This window comes from Dysidea avara, chromosome 10 (assembly GCF_963678975.1).
Source record: "Dysidea avara chromosome 10, odDysAvar1.4, whole genome shotgun sequence".
In the NCBI taxonomy this organism is placed as follows: Eukaryota; Metazoa; Porifera; class Demospongiae; order Dictyoceratida; family Dysideidae; genus Dysidea; species Dysidea avara.
Window position 1 is genome coordinate 11,206,979 of NC_089281.1, and position 21,236 is coordinate 11,228,214.

The 21,236-nt window shown below is 37.7% G+C and overlaps 1 protein-coding gene across 1 annotated transcript; it reads right to left on the reverse strand.

Annotated features, from left to right (window-relative positions):
* Positions 1–4,254: 4,254 nt before the first annotated feature.
* Positions 4,255–18,896, reverse strand: LOC136268391 (leucine-rich repeat serine/threonine-protein kinase 2-like). Its single transcript, XM_066063722.1, has 2 exons — positions 18,464–18,896; positions 4,255–9,523 (listed from the first exon to the last, which is right to left on the reverse strand). Exons 1-2 carry the CDS (start codon positions 18,864–18,866, stop codon positions 4,374–4,376), a joined length of 5,553 nt encoding a protein of 1,850 aa, XP_065919794.1. The 5' UTR covers positions 18,867–18,896; the 3' UTR covers positions 4,255–4,373.
* Between the last annotated feature and the right edge of the window lie 2,340 nt (positions 18,897–21,236).

Sequence of the window (21,236 nt, forward strand, 5' to 3'; positions counted from 1 at the left end):
ATATTTGAGATTTGTTGTATAAAACACTTATTGTTATAGGAAAAATGTGACTGACAATAAAGCCATGACAAATTAATCTTATGTTTCACGGATGCAGTGGGTAAATGTTTTGGCAAACCCTAAAATAAATGTAAATCACGTGATCTCTTAAAGTGCTAATATGGCTGTATATACCCTTGAATACTGTGCAAGTACTAACAGGTGTAGTAGCAAAGGGGAAGGAGCTCCATCACTATTTCAGAGGACTTTAGCTTTTGTACCTGTCAAGATCAACATACTCTAATAGAGCAGTCATATAAACTCTAACAAAACAGTTAGAAATGATTTGCATTTTAATTTATTTAGGTCATTACATTACTAGAGGGAAAATAATCTGTGAAACATATGATTAATTTGGTATGGCCTCATAGTAAAGAGAGTAGAAATTGCATAGCGGAAATTACTAGTCTTGAGCATCAGTGGCATGAACGTAGAAGATAACTAAATGAACATGTCAGTTAAATCAGAGTTTAAAGTAAATAGCAAAGTATTCATACATGTGTTGTACATAAGTTAGTAAGGATAAGTTTATGACATGCAGGTAGCTCCTGCAGTATAGATGGATAACCATGCATGTATTCATGTAAGTAACAAGATGTGTGTGGCTAGTTAGCTATGAAATATCTACAATGAATAATATAGAGTACTTATTCTGATTCCTTGTGCATCTTTCGCTGACTCTGCCATATACTCAGAATCTATACAATAGTATTAGCAAATAGATAAACTGAAGCCTATACAAATGCCATGCAAAATTCCCATGTTATAGCTGACATCCTGTATTACACAGTAACAGATCACCACCTTAGTCATGGATGCATGTGATGTTTAAATGAACTAATGATTTGTTATGATAAATTGCTTTACTGCATGCATGGAATGAAATGTATATAGGTGTATAGCTACGTATATACACAGTGTATGGCTGTTCATGGACATGCATAGGTATATGGTAGCAATGTGTTAGTGGTGTAGCATCTATGAAGTTAGTATACACTTAATAACATAATAGTGCACAATTTACATTGCAACTATATATAACTATAGTTTATCTATTTATATAGTCCTACCTAATGCAAAAGCCACGGTCAATAAAATTGATAACAATAACCAAAGTTCACGCTTGTTCAAATTTCATAGACTGTTTCTACATCCTGATCAATTAGGAAATAGCTAGCTATTGCAGTTAACATGCACTGACTTATTCGGTGTTCTGCTACACTTGATCATTCAACACTGAAACTACCTAACAGTTGAGAAATACCATACAACAGTGACAGTGACACATGATACAACAGTTACAGTGTTTTATACCAGCCACACAAAGCTATATGTCTTCCAATATGCAAAACAGCCTATACATTTTTTGATACTTCCTGATTGAGTGTTCAGTCAAGTGAGTAAACAATTCAGTGACAGCACATGGTGATTTTATGAGTGGGGCAGAGTGGCTTACAAAATACTAGCTACCTATTTTGTTCATGCTACAGATGCTGTCTATGATCAGTGTCAACATGGGTTCATCTTGCTTGTGACAACACAATTTATACTGCAAGCTCTGTCCCTATTGTGGGATATAAGTATTAGTAGTAGCTAGCATACATCTGAGGTCTTGATAAGAAGTTATGTGATCATACCATACATAATGCTAGATATACCTATAGCTACAAGAGAAAGCATAAACTGATCTTGTGGTAATAAAGTAGCTACATTGCCATACAGTGATCTTTTCAAGGTGTATATAGTAAGTACTTCATTGTTTGGCTTTTTAGCAGAAACATGCAGACCAAATGAAATTATTATTATAGTTGTCAAAAAAAGCAGTTCCACATACAAGTCAGGTATATACCAATGGAAGCCAATGGAAACATCAAGGCATGCAGTTCTCCCAGTAGTTTGTGTTTTATTTTACATTTTTCACATAGTACTTTAATGGTCTCTCAACTCATTACTGTGAGTCTCTAATGATGATGTACAACTATAGCTTTGAGCATTGTAAAAATGACACATGTATTTTCATATTCTGTATTACTCTGGAATGCATCTCTTATGGCAATCAATCTATTATACTGGTAGCTTATTTATACACATAGTGATCAACTTGGACAGTACAAAACAAAACAGAAGACAAGAGCAGTGCAGTGGAGTATCCAGCCTAATAATAAACTTACATTGATTACTTAAAGGGAGAATAAGGACATATATGTAACCACAAAGAAGGAAATTTTTATGAAGAAAATGAGATACTCTTATAGAGTGGTCAAAACTACTCTATCCCATGGACATAAATATTTCAGTTGAGGTTTTAAAATTAAGAATCTGAGTGCATATCCAAATTCTTCATGTAATTGAAACAATAACCTCAAGATTTAGCTACCTAAACTTGAGGGGATCTGAAGCATTCTAAAGAAGTGTTCAGTTCTATATTACACATGAGAAACACCTCTGTAATCAATTACTTACTACAGAAAATACAGATGATTCCTATTATAAACATGATAGTTGGCTACAAGAAACCATTTCACACTACTGCAAATTGACACCTTGTGCTGGCAATGAAGAGATAGGACACAAAGGAGGACAGATAAGTCCTTGATGCATGCATAAAGGCACCTGTTGGACTGGAGTGATGTCTAACAGTAATTACCAACCTATAGCCTTTTCTATCGTTGAGTTGCACTGGTCTGCAGACATCAGCCAATCAGAACTTCCACCGAATTAGAGTTTTAAAATTTTGTAGCTGCCTATTGGATGCTTTTTTGGCTGCATATAAACATTGTTCATCATAAATGTAATGACAGTATATAAAAATGCTGTAGTAGGCTAAAGGACTAAATGTGTTTAGCTGAGTACCGCAATTCGCTTTATTTTTGTGCCAAAATATTTTTGTATGATTTACGTGAATGACTGCTCTATTAGAGTAGTTTGATCTTATGTAAAAATTTTCGTGTAAGAAATTTTCGTACAAGTTTTTGCATAAGAAAACTATTTTACAACAAAACAAAGCAAATTATGGTATCATATGTAAAGAGATATCACCATGCATATTAGACTAGCCTGGTAGTGCATGGGGCTGTTTACGATACCATGACTTAAGTAGTCAATGAGCACCACATGTAACACATTACAAAATAACACATTGCAAAATTACTGATCCCTGGGGATTACTTGAGGCAGTCATATAGTAAATCCAGGTGAACTGAACATACGGGAACCAATTGTAGGGGCCTGGATTCAGTGGAATGGAATGATGGAATGGAATGGAACAGTAATTTGATAATCTCACCCAGTGGTCACCTCTTTATAAAGACTATTTTACTTTAATCTTTAAATTGTTGCTATCTTGTTCTTTTAGAGTGTATCCCCATAGGGTGGTCTTATTGATCAGTTGCATCCCACATGCATAGAAAATTCAGAGTGATATCTGATTTGCAATACCCCCATGCAAAAAAGCTTGGCTGTACAAAAGTGACATGTCCATGAAACTAAAAGTAACTGACGACTAAAGGAGCTAATATCTGGTGAGGCCAAGAAAAGAATGTTAACACTGACAACTATAATTTCTAAAATTTGCATTTGATCCTTTATAATTGACTCATGCAGTCTTGCTGCATTCCTAATTAATTCCCTGTAACTCTAATTGGCTAGTAATTTCACTGCCTTTTTTTCCTCCTCTACAATGACTATTGGAAAAGGTACCAATTTACTAGCCAATTAGATTTACATTGAATTAATCAGGAATGCAGTCAGACTGCACGAGTCAATGATAAAGGACCAATGTTATAGTTAGTTGCAAGTATTAACATTCATTTCTTGGCCTCACCAAATATTAGATCCTAGTTTAATTAGTTGCCAGTTACTTTAGTGTTGTGGATACACCTCTTTTGTACAGCTAAGCTGTTTTGTATGGGCATATTATTGTATAATAAATCAGATATAAATATGGCTTTTCTGGCCACAATTCATCGATAAGACTGTCATATAGGGATACATGCTAAAACAACAATTTAGACATTAAAGTTAAATGGTCTTTATAAAGAGGTGGTCTTTGTTAGAAGGTGGTCTTTATAAAGACGTGAGTACTAAGTGAAATTACCTAATTACCATTCCATTCCACCAGTCCATTCCATTCCACTGAATCCAAACGCCACAATTGTAGTATACCTGTCCCTACCTTAAAAGCTACCACTTTGACGTTTGATTTGCTAGACAATGTTGAGTGTACAGAAATTTACTACAAATTTATAGCAACACACAAAATGATACCAAATGGCACTTACATCAACTATTGTGGGTATACATGCAATTAGGTCTTCAAGTAGCATTCAAACTCATCAGGTGATTTGATAGTGATCATTGCTGCTGGTACCATCATCATGAAGAGTGTTAACATTAAGCTGCTGTTTCTGGGTTTGTTGACTGTTTTGTTGAAATTCAGCCTGATCATAATTAATGGTTGCACAAGGTTTGTTTTCAATGGTGGTTGAATCAGAGGGGAAAGTTTTCATGGATTCAGTAAAACCAGCATCTCTAATTGTTTCCTTGAGGTTAAAATAATCCAGGTATGAGGTACCCTCACGGAGGTAATGCACCTGTCGCATGTACTTTGTTGGAAGTACCTCCCATAAAATAGTAATATTTGCTGTGTCAACAGGTTTACTATTTTCATTTTTATTAGCAAAGATCTTGAAGCTGTCATCAGGTTGGTACATTTTTCCACCACTTAACATCATACACTCCTCCTTCCCACAAGGACCAGGGTACTTGGCAGCAGACAGAAAACGTACATAATCTTGGTAAGGTCTGAAATATGTCAGTACTTCACCTGGAGGGTTCATACCAAACACAATGATGTGTCCACTGGCTAGACCAATCCATACAGTATCAAGACCAGTACACATGGCAGTGATTATTTGATCTATAGGATCACCAACCTGACACTTCTCCTTAGCTATAACACCCACATCAACATCACACAAGTGTACACGTTGGTGAGCATTCCATGATGACATTATCACACCTCCAAGGTGAGAACTCCACACCTGATCCTCATTGTCTGATAACTGCATCAGTCCAACAAAAGCTTGGGTATTTCTTGTTCTCTTTTCCACACCGTCTGAGTCAAGACTGTCAGGGTGTAGAAAATGAATTTGATTACAAGTGGATACCCACAAGCAGGTCTTGGTAAACACCACTCCATCAACACAGTGCTCTGAAATGTATTTACGTTTTGGCATAATGTTACTCTGAATAGATTGCGCATCCATGGGAAAAACAAAGCAGAAACCTTCCATTGTACCCATGTACACTAGCTGCTCAGAATTGGTGATACAAGATACAGCATTTTCTTCTATTTTAATGTTGTGTACCAAGTCCTTAGTGTTTTTGTTGAAGATGTCCACCACTCCATTTTCCAAACCAGCTCTAGAAGCCACCCAAATGTGGTCACCACATTGCTTCATACAGCGCACTTGATTTTGGTTCACAAAGTGTTTGCCAATGTTTACTAATGTGTGTGTGTTGAAGACGTTCAATTCAATCCCTTCAACTCCATCACAACAAATCCACAGTTCACTAGGAATAGATTCTGGTTGAATTTCTCTGCTATGAATTGAGGTAACAATACAACCTTCACGAATTGAATATTTACTGCTAACAGGTATGACACTCATAGCAAGCTGCACTGCAGGGGCACTAAGACACTTAATAATCTCCTCAGTTCCAGGACGTTCATTAGGACTACCTGCCCAACACAGTTTCATGATACGTGTCATATAGAACAGACCACTCTCAGCTACTGGAATGTCTTCTAATTGTGGTCTCTTTCCTTCTTCTACATATTTATAAACTTCATTTGCATCCACCTTCTCAAAAGGAAGACGACGAGCTATCAACTGATAAAAAAACATGCTTAAAGAAAATATGTCTGCTCTGTGATCATAAACAGAACGCTCCTTTAAATGATTAACATGAGCAACTTCAGGAGCAATAAAACCTTTGGTACCACGAAGACCTCGTGATCCTCCAGGGTCAGCATGTGTAGCTATGTTGAAGTCTGTCACTTTACAATTTATCAAATGATCTGGTGACAGCGACCACAACAATACATTCTCTGCTTTTAAGTCACGGTAAATGATGTTGATGCTGTGAAGAAAATGTAGTGCAGATGACACTTGAATAGCAATACGATACATAACAATTCTTGGAAATGCTCTTTTTTCTTTTAATGAAACCTGTAGTGACCCTTGAGGAGCTTCCTCTAGTACTAGTGACATTGTAGGGTGTAGTGTTACTCCAACCATACAAACCAGACATGGGTGGTGCAATTGCTGTAATAATTTACTTTCTGATCGAAGCTCTTTAAACCTTTTTTCAACACTGATCCTCTCCATTGCAGTGTACAGTTTTACAGCAACTGACTGACCTTTGTACTTTCCACGATAAACCTTTCCAAATCCCCCTTCACCCAGAAAACTCTCTTTCTCTTCCTTGTAAATAACTTCATTGGCATCAAGGAGAAATTCTGCATTAAGATCAGTTAACAACAAATCTGGGACAAGGTCTATTAGTTGTTGCGTGCTATGGCATACACCACACTCTGTGGACAACTTGTGATCAGCAATCAAATGCAACAGTTCATCTACTTTAAATTCATATGGCTCAGCAGCTCCAGATTTAATACACTCATGACAGGGAACTATGTGGTCAAGTTCCCCTTCAAGTCCAGGGTACCACTCTGAAATCAACTGCTCTACATAATCAATCAACTGACCAAACACTCTACGACCTTCTGGTGTAGGTGAACACACTATTAAAATGCCATCTTTGTCCTGGCATTTGACGGTATCCACCAAAGATTCAATAATGAAACACAATTTATTGACATTGCAGAACAGTCCTGTACGCCAGTATACCAAGTTTCTATGACCTTCATTAGGAACTACATCAACTGACTTATTATGGTGCTCTAGTTGCCAATTTCCATTAGTCACCACTTGTTTATGTGCTTTTGATGGCATATAACATTCTACAGATCCTACTTCTAATTTTACAGATTGATTAGAGGACACATTTGAAGTAGAATCAGAATAGACATAATCTACTGATTCTAGTTCTACTGAAGGATCTTCAGAAACACTGCTGAGAGCAGTGGTGTTACTTTTCAAAACAATATTTGTTGAAATGACAACATTATTTTCTTTAACTGGCACATACTCACTTAGTATATTTTTAACTTCTTTGATATTGCTCATTATACGTGACAGCAGACGGCTCCATAGACCAGAAGAAGTTGGACAACGATAGGACTTGCCTTTACTAACTGAAGGACGAAAAATTATGAAGCGCTTAAAGCAATGCTTGAAATCTGGCAGCTGTTCGCTTACGATTTCAGGGCGATTCTCAGGTAACAATGAAGGGATTAGAATTCTTTTGTCCAGTGGTAAAGCAATTTCAAATCTGGTTAGCAAGGTTAAGTACTGTTGAAAGTATTTAGTTTGAAAACGCTCATCTTTAAATAAGAGAGGAATATATTTGTTGTGCAAAATTCCTTCCTGTACATAAGGGTTTCTTTGGCTGACAGTAATAACAGTAGACATCAGATCACATAGCCATCTCGAATCAACAAAATACAAATCGTCAAGGTTGTGCTTGCGATCCTCATAGTGTAGTAGCACACCATCTTCATGTAAAAAGCGTGTAACTGTACGAAGCTCCTCGTCATCTTGAAGGTCGACAAGATTCAGATCCCTCACCATTTTTTCAAAGTCTGCAGCATGCATGATTGGTTCATGTGCTCCATCTTTCACATTGCGGTGGATAGTAGTCATAAGAACATGATAGCTGGATGGAATTTCAAAACCCATTACATGCTGATTTTCTATCTTGTACTCTTCGGCTGCATTGTAGATATCATCCTTCAACTTTGCCACATTCTCCAACTGACCCTGTAAACCAACTGCAGTGATTTTGGTGATACTCAGACGTCGATACTGTGCAGCAAGTTTCTGAACTTTTCTCAGAAGATCACTAACCTTTCCTCGATTTTCTTCAGACACCTTGTCAAGAAAAGTGCCTACAATAATCATACAAGAATTGGGAGCCCGTACAGAAATGTTGTTGAGCCATGGTATTAGATCAGCAATTCCAGCATCTCCTTCAGTGACATTCCATACTAGCAAGTATAGGGATCGCTTAGACAAAAAGCATTGATGAGTAGCATAATACTCTTCTTGGCCTGCAAAATCCCAAATACTGAAGTAAAAGGTCCTTTTGTTATATGCTGGAGTATATTTCCATTCACTAATATCTACACCAACTGTGGATTCATTGCCAATTTCTTGGCCTTGCAATCGAGCGACAATTGTAGACTTCCCCATTTCTTGTTTGCCAACAAGCATTAACTTCATGTGGTAATAGCCACGAGCACTGAGTAACCGGCTTCTCAAGTAGTTGATACAATCAAGAGTAGTACCACGGATACTTCTGGGTGGATCATTTAGATCAACAAGTCCGTCCAAGTTAAGATTTAGCAGATTCTTTAGTCGACCTAGCTCATTTGGAAGGGCCAGTATTTCAGAGTTGTATGCAATGTTGAGTGTAATAAGACCAGTTAACGAACACACACAATGAGGAACTGTGTGAAACTGATTGTTACTGATGTTCAGATTCTTTAAGTTAGGAGCCACTATAGACTTAGGCAAGCTGCGTAGATGATTATAAGACAAGTCAAGTATAGATAAAGAAGAAGACCATTCTGGTACTTTAGGAATCTTTTCAATATCATTGTGTGACAAATTTAATTCATTAATGCTAGGCAGCTCTAACAAACAGCAAGGAACTTCACGTAGCTTGTTCCACTGCAATTCAAGATTAGTGCACCGATTTAGATAACCACCCATTTCAGATGGGAGTGAAGTAAACTCATTACGGGCTATCTTTAGCTCCTTTACCCAGTAGATATTCTGCAACCATGAAATTTCCAATTGGGTCAGACGGAGGCCATACCACAGCACAGTGCCACTCGTTTCGTTGACACCTCTTCTTAACAGAAGCTCTTCTCTCACTGCCGATGCACTGTTTCGTCGTGCTATTTCTATGGGCATCACTGTTTCAATGGTGTGGCTACGTACAAACTGCTGAAGTTCAGCAAGATCATCCTCTTCAGTCAATGGTACCTTAGTGTCTAATCCTTGCACATTCTCATCATACAGTTTCAGAACAAGGATCTTGTCATTCTCAATAGCTGCTTTGATAATGAGAAGAGTTGCAGTTACTTTGTGTTTCCTCAGTCCACGACTCTCTTCAAGAGCTTCATCAATATTTGATGCTCCACGAAGAATCAATTTTCCAATATTACTATGTTTACCACTCTCTACAGCAGCCATCAGAGCACGGTCAATACAACTTTTCTCCAATTGGTTGAGAGGTGTCTTTAGTAACTCATTGAGTCTAGGGCCATCATTTCTTACCTCTTTAATAATTTCTGTAAAAAAAGAAGCATCACTAAATACATACAACACAACAATAAATGATTCACAAATCAATATACATGGTAGTGTTGTGCGGCCAAGAAAGCCGGTACGCCACCAAGTGGGATAAAACACTCATGCCTACTTATTGGGATTACTGTTTGCATAAAGCCATGCCAGTATAGTGCATTGCAGTCTGCAGGTGTGCACATATCAATGTCTGTTGCTGCCTGCAGGCTTATGTAGAGCCACACCCACTAATCAATTGTTTATTGCACAAATCATAGTCTAGTCTTGTAACAGGCCAGCTATTTTCATGAGCCATGTCTACTTTAATATCGGCAATGTGTTATATTGCAGGCATACATGGAACCATGTCAATGTTATCAGTACGGTAAGTTTGTAGGCATGCACAGAGCCACATCCACTTATAGGAAACATGCTTTGCTCTTTGTAAACTTACGCGGAAGCACTCCGACTGAGTGAGTGACAGGTATAACTATAAAACTTACATGTTTAGTTATATCATATAGCTACCGCGCCCAAACATAGCTCTTGGTGATTTAATTACTCCAAGTCACATCCTGGTCAAATCCAGGGTCAACAGCATGCATTGACCGGGTTTCAACGCAGGTACGTAGGTCTATGCTATGGAATGATTTTTATGCTGCAAACATCCTCCACATTCAGCATCCCACATACCAAGATCATTCTATGTATTTGTAAAATACAAGCCCTTAAAGTTTGGCTTACTTTTTTCTTTGTTTTAGGGGCTTAGATATATCTTCTGCACAATTTACAAAACCATTATAATGTGCAAATGCATAGCTTCATCGTCTTGAACTTTGGTTCACTGAATACTACCATATGAGTCTTATATATAACTAGCATTGGTACCTGCCCTATGTGCAGGACCATCTCCACATTAAACATTTTAATGCCACGAAGAGGGACTAAGCATTAAACACCAGCACTGCTAATGTAGCTATGTAGGGTACATGATGATGTCACATTTTTTAAAGAGCATGAGGTTTTCTTATGTCATTAATGATGCAAAACACTAAAGTTTATTGTTTGTGGTTTTGACAGGAATGTAGTTTAATTATTCAGTGCATCTTCCCTACCAGTGACTTCAACGTGCTGTATAGAACAAACGAAACCTTTGCTGCTTTACATGAGAACTAATGCAACAATAATTAATATATTGGGAACCAAGCATAAATATTAGTGTCCTATATTTGCTGTGTAGCATGTATGTCGATAGTGCTTTAAAGTACATGATCCTTATGCAGTACATAATAATTTATAGTGAAGCATGCATGCAAGGCTAGCTAATTAGTTAAACTGCATGCGAGCTAAGGCAATTGTATACAGTATACCCTACATTACATACAGGTTGTGTACACATGGTACAGTTTCAGTTTCTACATTTTGATGTTTACCTTACCGACTGTCACAAAGAGAAATGAACTTGAGCATAATTTAAAGTCAACACAATTTGCAGTTATAGTTACTGCATGGCAAGCAAAAGTTCAGAACTTGTCCTATGCACTTTCAGTTCTGATGTTGCAGTGACACATATACCTCTTGCCATACAAAAACCCAGTTTTGAAACACCTGCAGTGTAATTGACCAATAAGGTAATGTATGAATCTTTAGAGTGAAAGCATGTAAGCAGGATAGTGAAACAGTTGTGCCAGGTCAGATGCAGTTCCTCGGTGTAAACTATGGATCTGCATGGTTCCAGTATTATCATTTTTCAGATGCACAGTAGTATTTGTTCAATCATGCAAGCTGCCTATTACTACAGCAGTATTGAGGTAAGTCTGAACAAACAGTTTTTCATGTCAGTGCACACCTATGTGCTTAAAACAAAGATGTAGATATTCTGGATACTGGTGAAAGAAGCTTTTACCTGCTCTAATACAACACACTGGACCAACACACAGATGGACAAATATGTTGGCAATTTTTCTGCCCTGTCCCAAAAGTGCTATAAGAGTCCCTATTATGTGAGGTAATTCAGTGCCAGTGCTGAAAAACTGATCATAAGAGTTTGTAGATGAAGACTTGCATGGAACAGATAGAGCAAAAAGGTGCATCAAAAAGGTCCCAAAAGTGAAAAAAAAAAGTTATGACCTAGGCGGGGATTGAATCCTGGCTGGTTATAATAACTTGGGGTTAAGGGAGGTGCACAAATCGCCACAGTTGTTTATCAGTGGTTTTGACAGGAATGTAGCTCAACTTTTCAGTGATCCTTCCCTACACCAGTGCCTTCATCGCCCTATAAAGAGCGAACAAAAGCACGTATTGATTTGCTACAACAACACTCGAGTTGCCAGATGATGGGCGTTTAATTTCGCTAAAGTCCCGCCTCGATACGTGCTTTGCATGATGAGCTAAAAGTCGTGTTTTAAAAAGGTGTTCACAAAAAGGTACTGAGTAGAAAGAAAAAAATCTGTCAACACGTGGATTTGAACCCACGACCTCTTACACGCTAGTCAGGCGTTCTACCACTTGAACAGTATGTGCTGTGGTTTTCAAAGGAATGTTGCTCAAATTTTCTCTACACCTTGGCCTTCTACGCGCTGTAGAGACCGAACGGAAGCACGCGTGAACTGGTGATAACAATCTTAGAGTAGGCGGATGATGAGCGCTTCATTATCAGCACAGACTATGTCGATTCGCGCCAAGTCTGGTGAGTAAGCAGCGTGACCGTCAGACAGACAGACAGACAGACAGCTTTTCAGCTTTATATATATAGAAGAAGATAAGCCATGCAAGCAAGTGGTTGAAGTAACTCTTTAAAATTTATGGATTATTGCCAACTACATTGCTGACAACTGCTGTAAGGTGAAATGTTTGTAGTTCCTTTTCCATGTACAAGTACACAGAAAAATTTGGAATTTTCAACTAGAGTAGGGACCATAGCACATCAATAAAAAGTACTGAAACAGGCTAGAGTAGTGCAAGATATTAAATCACAGTAAAACAATAAGAAGTGTTATATCCCTACTGTGCATTTCCATTATGGTATCTTGAGCACAGTAGGAATACGTGACCGGATCTGCGAAAACCCGACATAATGGCGCAAGCCTAAATTTTCAGTATAAGCCATTGATTTGCAATGGGTAAAATATTTGCGTAATTCGTAAATTTTTAATGCTTTGTTCTTTGTGAAGAAAGGGTCCTATGATAAAAACCTGGATATCATCTTATTCACCTACTCAAGAGGAGTTCAAAAATCTTTGTTTTGTTGCAGTAGACTAAAGGATACGTAAGTTATGGGCATTTGTTTACGTCACGTCGAAACAGTCGTACGCGATCGGTTTTTCTTCACTGATTTCATCTTTGTATGCAGTGAAGAATGGTAATAGAAGAAGAAACTTACCCAGTAATGGACTCCCCTATTCATGGCGAACACAATGGTGCAAGTTGCAACTCTGTACTACATTGTATTTGTAAGTTACAGCCGTTGTTGTAAGCACACGTAGTTTATTTTCCCAATACTTGCTGTACAAATCGATCTTTCTGTTGTTGCTACTTAGGGCTGTAACTCCAAAAGTTGTTGCCATATGAGGCTGAAACTTGGCCAGAGCATACACTTGGCTAAGTAGATTATAGATATTCAATAATAAAAAAATGAAAAAATGCGCCATTATGTTGGGTTTTCACAGATCTGGTCACATATAACACTTCTTATTGTTTTACTGTGATTTAATATCGTGCACTACTCCACCTTGTTACAGTACTTTTTGATGATGTGCTATGGTCCCTACTCTAGTTGAAAATTCCAATTTTTTCTGGGAACTTGTTTGTTATTTTTTTTATTATTATGACAGGTGAACCCACGCGCACTGCATCTGAAATGGCGCCACGTGCCCCAATTATCATCTGAAAAGTGAAGTATCCATTATGCTTCGTTGTCAGCTATGTTCAACCCGTTATGCAGCATTTCGAATCAACAACTGTTTGAAAAGCACCTCTGCAATCCACACATACGAAAGAAATGGTGCCGCGCATCCCAGTTGTATTAATTATCATCTGAAAAGTGAAGTATCCATTACGCTTCATTTTTGGCTACGTTTAAACCGTTACACAGCAGTATGAATCAAGAACTGTTTGAAAAGCACCTCTGATATCAAAATAGCCACTATGACAAATACAGATGATTTCCATTACAAAGGAAAGCCATCACATGCTATCGCCAAATCGACACTTTTCGCTGTCAGCAAAGATGAATGGGACACAAAGGAGGACACTGGTAAGTCCATGAAGAATGCATTGTATGTACTGCGGTACGCCAAAAAGCACCTGTTGGGCTGAAGTGACATCGAACACTGAGAAAATCAAGCCCGTAGCCTTAGCCATTATCGAGTTACACTTGTCTGAAGACATCAGTCAGTCAGTCACTAGAAAATTCCATAAAATGAATCATTTTTTAAAATTCCATAGCAACTTGTTGAAAGCATTTCAGGTTGATCTGAAAGCTTGTTTGGGCTTAGTTTTACCCAACCAATACTGCCTCATCGTCGTCAGGGGAAATTGAGGCTGCTTTTTGGGTGATACTGTTTTGTGGGCCACACCTACTCATTTGTGGCCCCTACTATATGATAGTACTGTATGATAATGTTGTGCACTGAAACCACCTACAGATATGTGATGTGATTCAGGGATAAATTTTATTGGCTGATCAGCGTTTTATTGACAAAATGACTATCCACTCTCCTGAATCCACTGTGAGATAGCTGCAATACACTGATAGTCAATCATTACCGACTCACAAAATTTGAAACACTACACAGTATTCAATGTCACCACAACATGATAGCACGTACACCCCACTACACAATACTGCGATTGTCAATGGCAATCAATTCACTCCAAACAATGAAATTTGCATTCACATTTATTTGTTATAAATTCCCTAAAGAATTGTAAATGTGAATAACAAAATGTGAATGGTGACCAAATGAGACTATGTGATCTAATATCTATAGTAAAGGTTACACTGTGAGTTTCAATATTAATACGCTTTAACTCTTGGAAACCTGTCTAGTATGAATATACATTTGCTAGGATATAGAATTCATATCATAGTTTTAGTGTCTAATTTTCTACCTTAGCATGTTTTGCACTGAAACACGATAATTTTCTTGTATTTGGATATCTTACTAGGCTAGTAAAAGAGAGAAATTCACCAAGTTGTCTCATATTTCATGCCATATCAAGCAAGATGCATGGTAGTGTATTGTGCGGCCAAGAAATCCAGCACACCACACCGTGATATATTGGCAGGAAGAAAGAAAACAGCTTTTTTCACGCATGTATAGCTCCATGGTCCCTTCTCTGAAGTATACATTTTTACATTACAGGCAGGTTAGGCCACACAGCAAATTTGCAACAGCCATTTGCGAGATATGGGCATTCAAAGTTTCAATTTAATTTCTTTGTTTTTTCTTCTTATGCCATATGGGGTATTATTGCACGCTTTGCAAAAATTGCTATAAAATGTAAACATGTAATTTGATTACCTTGATCTTTGGCACAATTAAAGAGCATATAAAGGTGAATTTACATACCAACTTTGGTGTGAATCTCATGAATATCCAAGTAGTTATGAGTGTTTATTCACGTAAAAAAACTGTCACGGCTACAAGGTAAACTGAGTAAGGGAATACCTTGAAAATTGGTATGTACATAGGCTGATCATCGTAGCAGTTCCTTTTGATGGTTTGAAAAGTAATAGAGTTATAGCTACAAAGTTATAAATGTAAAATCACATGATCAAGATACTCTAATAGAGCAGTCACCGTGGGGTAAAAAAGTACACAAAGTTGGAAAAAAGTTACCAAAGTTTGAACCAGGGACCTCCATACCTAAGACCGACATCCCTAACCACTGAATCACTGTAATCTTAGCTGATCACCTAGATGAAAATTCAAATCTGCTTATATATAAACATTTGCAGTTTCATCAAGAGTTCATGATATATACATACTAGCATTGGTACCTGCCCTACGTGCAGGACCATCTCAACATTAAACATTTTAATGCCAGGAAGAGAGACCACCAGCACTGCTCATGTAGCTATGTAGAGTACATGGTGATGTCACATTTTTAAAGAGTATGAGGTTTCCTTATGCCATCCTGCTGAAATTAATGATGCAAAACACTAAAGTTTATTGTTTGTGGTTTTGACAGGAATGTAGTTCAATCATTCAATGCATCTTCCCTACCAGTGACTTAAATGTACTGTAAAGAACAAACAAAACCTTTGCTGCAGGACAATTAATGCGACAACAATTAATATATTGGGAACCAAGCATAAATATTAGTGTCCTATATTTGCTGTGTAGTATGCATGTCGATAGTGCTTTAAAGTACATGATCCTTATGCAGTAAATATTGTGAAATAATGAGCATGCAAGGCTAATTAGTTAAACTGCATGCAAGCTAAAGGCAATTGTATATACAATATACCTACATTACATACAGGTGGTGTACACATAGTACAGATTCATTTTCTACATGATGTTTACCTTACCGACTGTCACAAAGAGAAATGAACTTAAAGCCAAAAATTTAAAGCCAATACAATTTGCAATTATATTTACTGCATGGCAAGCAAAGGTTTAGAACTTATGCACTTTCAGTTCTGATGTTGCAGTGACACATATACCTCTTACCATACAACAACCCAGTTTTAAAACACCTGCAGTGTAATTAACCATTAAGGTAATGTACGATCCTTTAGAGTAAAAGCATGTAAGTAGGATTATAGTGAAACAGTTGTGCCAGGTCAGACACAGTTCCTCAGTGTATACTACAGTATCTGCATAGTTCCAGTATTATCATTTTTGAGATGTACACTGCACAGTAGTATCTGTCCAATCATGCAAGCAGTCTATTACTACAGCAGTAATGAGGTAAATCTGAACAAACAGTTTTGCATGTTAGTGCATACCTATGTGCTTAAAACAAAGACGTAGATATTCTGGATACTGGTGAAAGAAGCTTTTACCTATCCTAATACAACACACTGGACCAATACACAGATGGACAAATATGTTGGCAATTTGCCTGCCCTATCCCAAAAGTGCTATAAGAGTCCCTATGATGTGAGGCAGTTAAGTGCCAGTGCCGAAAAACTGAGCATAAGAGTTTGTAGATGAAGACTTGCATGGAACAGATAGAACAAAATAGTGCATCAAAAAGGTCCCAAAAATGAAAAGAAAAAAAAAGTTATGACTTAGGCGGGGATTGAACCCAGGTTGGTTATAATAACTTGGAGTTAAGGGAGGTGCACAAATCGCCACAGTTGAGAAATGTAGCTCAACTTTTCAGTGATTCTTCCCTACACCAGTGCCTTGATCACCCTATAAAGAGTGAACAAAAGTACATATTGATTTGCTACAACTACACTCAAGTTTCCTGATGATGGGCATTTAATTTCGCTTAAGTCCAGTGTCGATATGTGCTTTGCTTGCAAAGATATGATGACCTAAAAGTCATGCTTAAAAAGGTGCATGTGCACAAAGAGGTACTGAGCAGAAAGAAAAAATATGCCAACAGATAGAAGTGCTATATCGTTCTAGAACATTATGCCCGCCAAATATAGTAATATCAAAGAGGTGAACATGTGTTCACTCCCAATGGTTTTGTACTGGAACAAGCTTCACAGTACTACTAAATGTTTGAGCAGCTGGCCCTTGTAACAAGAGTTGAACACGAACAGACTATAGAGTAGTACAATAATATTACCAAAATTAATATTGAAGTAAATCATGCAATACAATACATTTATAAGCCTCTCTTCAATAATCATCATAGAAAAGAAGAAATGTGAGTAAAAACAAACATTAAAGTCATCCCATAGGCTGGTTTTCGGGCCTTATAAAATACAAAAAGAAGTGAAATCCACACAAAAACAGCTAAGCTGTGAAAAAATGGTGTGGCCTTAAAAAGCGCAGGGAGAGCAAAACAATTGATTTTTAACTATGACTATACGGAAAATAAAATACAAATGATCATTTTCACAAGTCACGAGTACAACAGGCTATGTGTCTCACAGAGTTCACCATGAAGAATTCATCAAGATACAGTTTTTATATCCATTCATGCTTATAAACAAGACGACTGTTCAAGCTAAGAAAAGGTGACGATAAAGTAGAACTTTACTGCTACGTAAACAAACACACGTACTTCACTTTTGCTTTAAGGTACAGAAACAAAACAAAGATACTCTTACTCTCAATGAAGGGGCAAATCTGATGGTATAGAAGTCATATCAATTCAAGTACTGTTTACTACTGAAGCAATTAAAACATACATAAAATTCTTTGTAGTATAAATTTTTAGCCGATGTATTCTAATGCAATTCACAGTGGAAATTGTCTTAGTTTCCACCTGTATAGAGAAAGACCACCTCTCTAAAAAGGCCAGCTTTAAAGTATGATAGTGAAACAGTTATACACTAATCCAACAGTATAAAGCATACTGAGGCCAAGAAATTATCGCCCGAAGGTGACTGGTTTCACTGTATCTCAAAAACAAACAAAAAAAAACAGCTACAAACTATCATATAGCCTATTTCAATTTTAAGAATCCAGTAATTCCAAAATTGGCGATTCACTTTTTAATTTCTGTTACACATTATGATATTGTCAACTGTCATCTTTGCAAAAATTTCAGGACATCTCATTACACCAAAGATATATAAACCCCAAGAATGGGATAGGAAGTAGAGCGAATTCCTAACATTCCACACCTCACTCCTTGTCTGATTAGTTTTCAAAATATTTCTAAGTGACATTTCACAGTTGAAGACCAGCGTGACAGTAGGCAGTGCGAAACAGCAGGTGCATGCCTTGTAAGCGGGGAGATAAGATGACATAAATCACATAAATATGACACACACATTATATTATGATGACACAAAGGCAGGAACTAACCGGCACTTTTCAGTACTTTCACTACAGCAGCTTTTGAACTCTGCTCCGCTGTCTGTAAGGGCGTTTTGCCATACTCATCAATCAGGGATATATCTGCATTGTAGTTTAACAGTACTCGTACACAATCTACGTAACCACTAGACGCTGCTAGATGCAGTGGAGTGTAGCCACTGTTGGCACTACAGTTGACATCACCACCACGATCAAGTAACAGTTGTAACACTTTCGAGTGGCCGTTGCTCACTGCTTCATGTAGTGGTGTGTACCCAAACACTCCACGACGGTACGCCAACCTCAACGGAAGATCCTCGCACGTGGCAATAAATCCTTCGATTGTTTTGTACTTTCCATCCTTGCACCACTTATGAAGGCGTGCATCTTCGTTAATCAATCCGTGCGCCATAAATTTCCCTTTCTCAAGTCTTCAATCAAGTATGACATCACGTGGTCCATATCACGTGATCTGTGCCGGGTGGTGGTTATATAGTACTCAGCCTGAGTACTATTGTTGTTTTTCTAATTGTTATAAAGGGACCAATTAAGAGAGAGAGCGAAAAATGTGCAAAACAAGACAAAAAAACAGCAACACAAAAACAAAACAAAAGGCATACCGATGAGCTCAGACAGCATGCAAACACAGAGTGACCCTTGTAGATAACCCGAGAGATAACCACACTGTGGGCATGGCTGCAGGCAAGGTAAAAGCAGACACCTCAATTCTCACGTATTACGCGTGAGACAAGCACATTGGATTGTTGTCTCACGCATGGTTTTCCATCTCACGCATTGCAATTCCTGGAAAATTAAGCTCTAATGTAAGTTAATTTCACTTCAAAGCTCTTGGAAAAGCACTAAACAGTGCTCTAATGGCTAAAAGTGGAGAAGTATAACTGAAAATAGCCAAAGTAAGTTGGAATTTTGCAATTTTTACAGGAATTTTTCTACTAAGACAAGACCTCACGCACAAGTAAGCAAATGTCACTCATTTTAACCTCAGGTCTCACTCCTAGTGCACTTTACAGGTTGAGGTCTCTGTAAAACTAAGATACAAAATGAAAAAAAAAAAAAACTAACTACTATAATGCAAAAATAAAATACTACTACGTATCTAGTTGGTGCACCACTCTACAGTTTCTTGCCAGAAATATTCTGTAAGAGATAGAAATATTGGCAGAGGCAGTGGCATCTAACCATTCCTTAATAACGGACTTTAGTGTCTTCAAGTTAGGGGGAAAAAAAAGCTTTAAAAATTCAACAAATTCTTGATATAATTATAGCAGAAACTTGAAAGTGACCTAGCACTGTGGTTATTTCAATTGTATTGTAGTAATTGGCAACATTAAGATGGTCAAATTCAGCCAACAGCTGTAGGTATTCAATTTTGTTCTGTTTCCTTGTTCAGGCAGACTGGATATGATGAGTGGAGTCCAGAGGGCAAGTCAGTTCCATGGATGGAGTCTGGAATATATCATAATGTCTGGACAGTAGGGGGGTGATTAGTAAACTAGTTGGAATTGTTGACTGTGGAGAATTATCAGCATGGAAATTAGGTATATCAGCAAACACTTTAACAAATAGAATATCAGCAAATTCCTCAACAAATTTAGTGGTCAGACAGAAAGAATTTGATCATGATGATAACTGTAACGTTATTGATTCAATACAGTTGGACAGCTGTTTAAAACATGAGCAGTTATGGGAAGCTGTGAGTCACAAAGCAGACACTTTGCTTCACAATGGATTGACTATCTCTGTAAATTAACAGCTATCGGATACTACATGGAGGAGGAATGGTACGTAATTAACCAGTCTCTTCAATAGCCAATTCCAAAGAATTTTCTAACTCAGCTGAACCCTCAAACTTTGACTGAACATTCAGTGTCTGTAGATGATCTTCACATTGAGTTTTGGTACAATCTTGCAACTGATTTTTTAGCCTTGATGTATAGGGACTGAGCTGATGGGAGAGTAGATGATTGTTTCGGAGCAATCAACAAGATGGAATAATCATTATCTTGAATTTGAAAAGCAACATTTCCTAAACATAGCTGGAGGTTAAGTTCCTGAAGCCATAAATCAGAGGAAGCACTGCATGACACAAGCTAACAAATTTAGTTTTGTTTCTCTGGAGACATGAGAGATACTTGGGCAACAAACACAAGTAGCTACCACTCTAGGGCAAATTAAGCTATTTTTTTCAGAAACCGAGTGGCAATAGATTTTAATGTTGAGATGGACCCGCTAAAGACAGCATCAACGTGTAGACGAAACCAAAGCAATGAAATTATATAGTTTCTGTAAATCCACAGTTTATACTCATCACAGATGGGGAGTGAGTCAGTTACAGTAATCAAGTCCATTAAGATGGCACAGCTTTCTTTGTAAAGCTTAAAGAGACATCAATTAACTTTCCCAAGAATTTTGTTTGACTTTCTGTGATGGGTCTGGTTGTACCTTTAGATAAAGGCAACCCTTGTGGCAAGATTAAATTAGTCCATTAAATGAGACTCCATCCAAACCAGATCCATCAGAGGTGGAGCTCTGTCAAAATGACTAGATAATGACCAAGCACCATGAATGCAGGCTACAGCAGATTGTAGCAAAGAGAAAGAGAGAGACAGCAACACAGCCAACCCAGGGTAACAGAGTAATTAAATACTGTTTAGTAGGGTTCTCTCCTAAAAGACAGGCACTGCCCAAATACAGTGGTTATGGTCTTAGTGCAATATCTTGCTTCCGGCCTGCCTGCCCGCCTACCCGCCTGCCTGTCTAC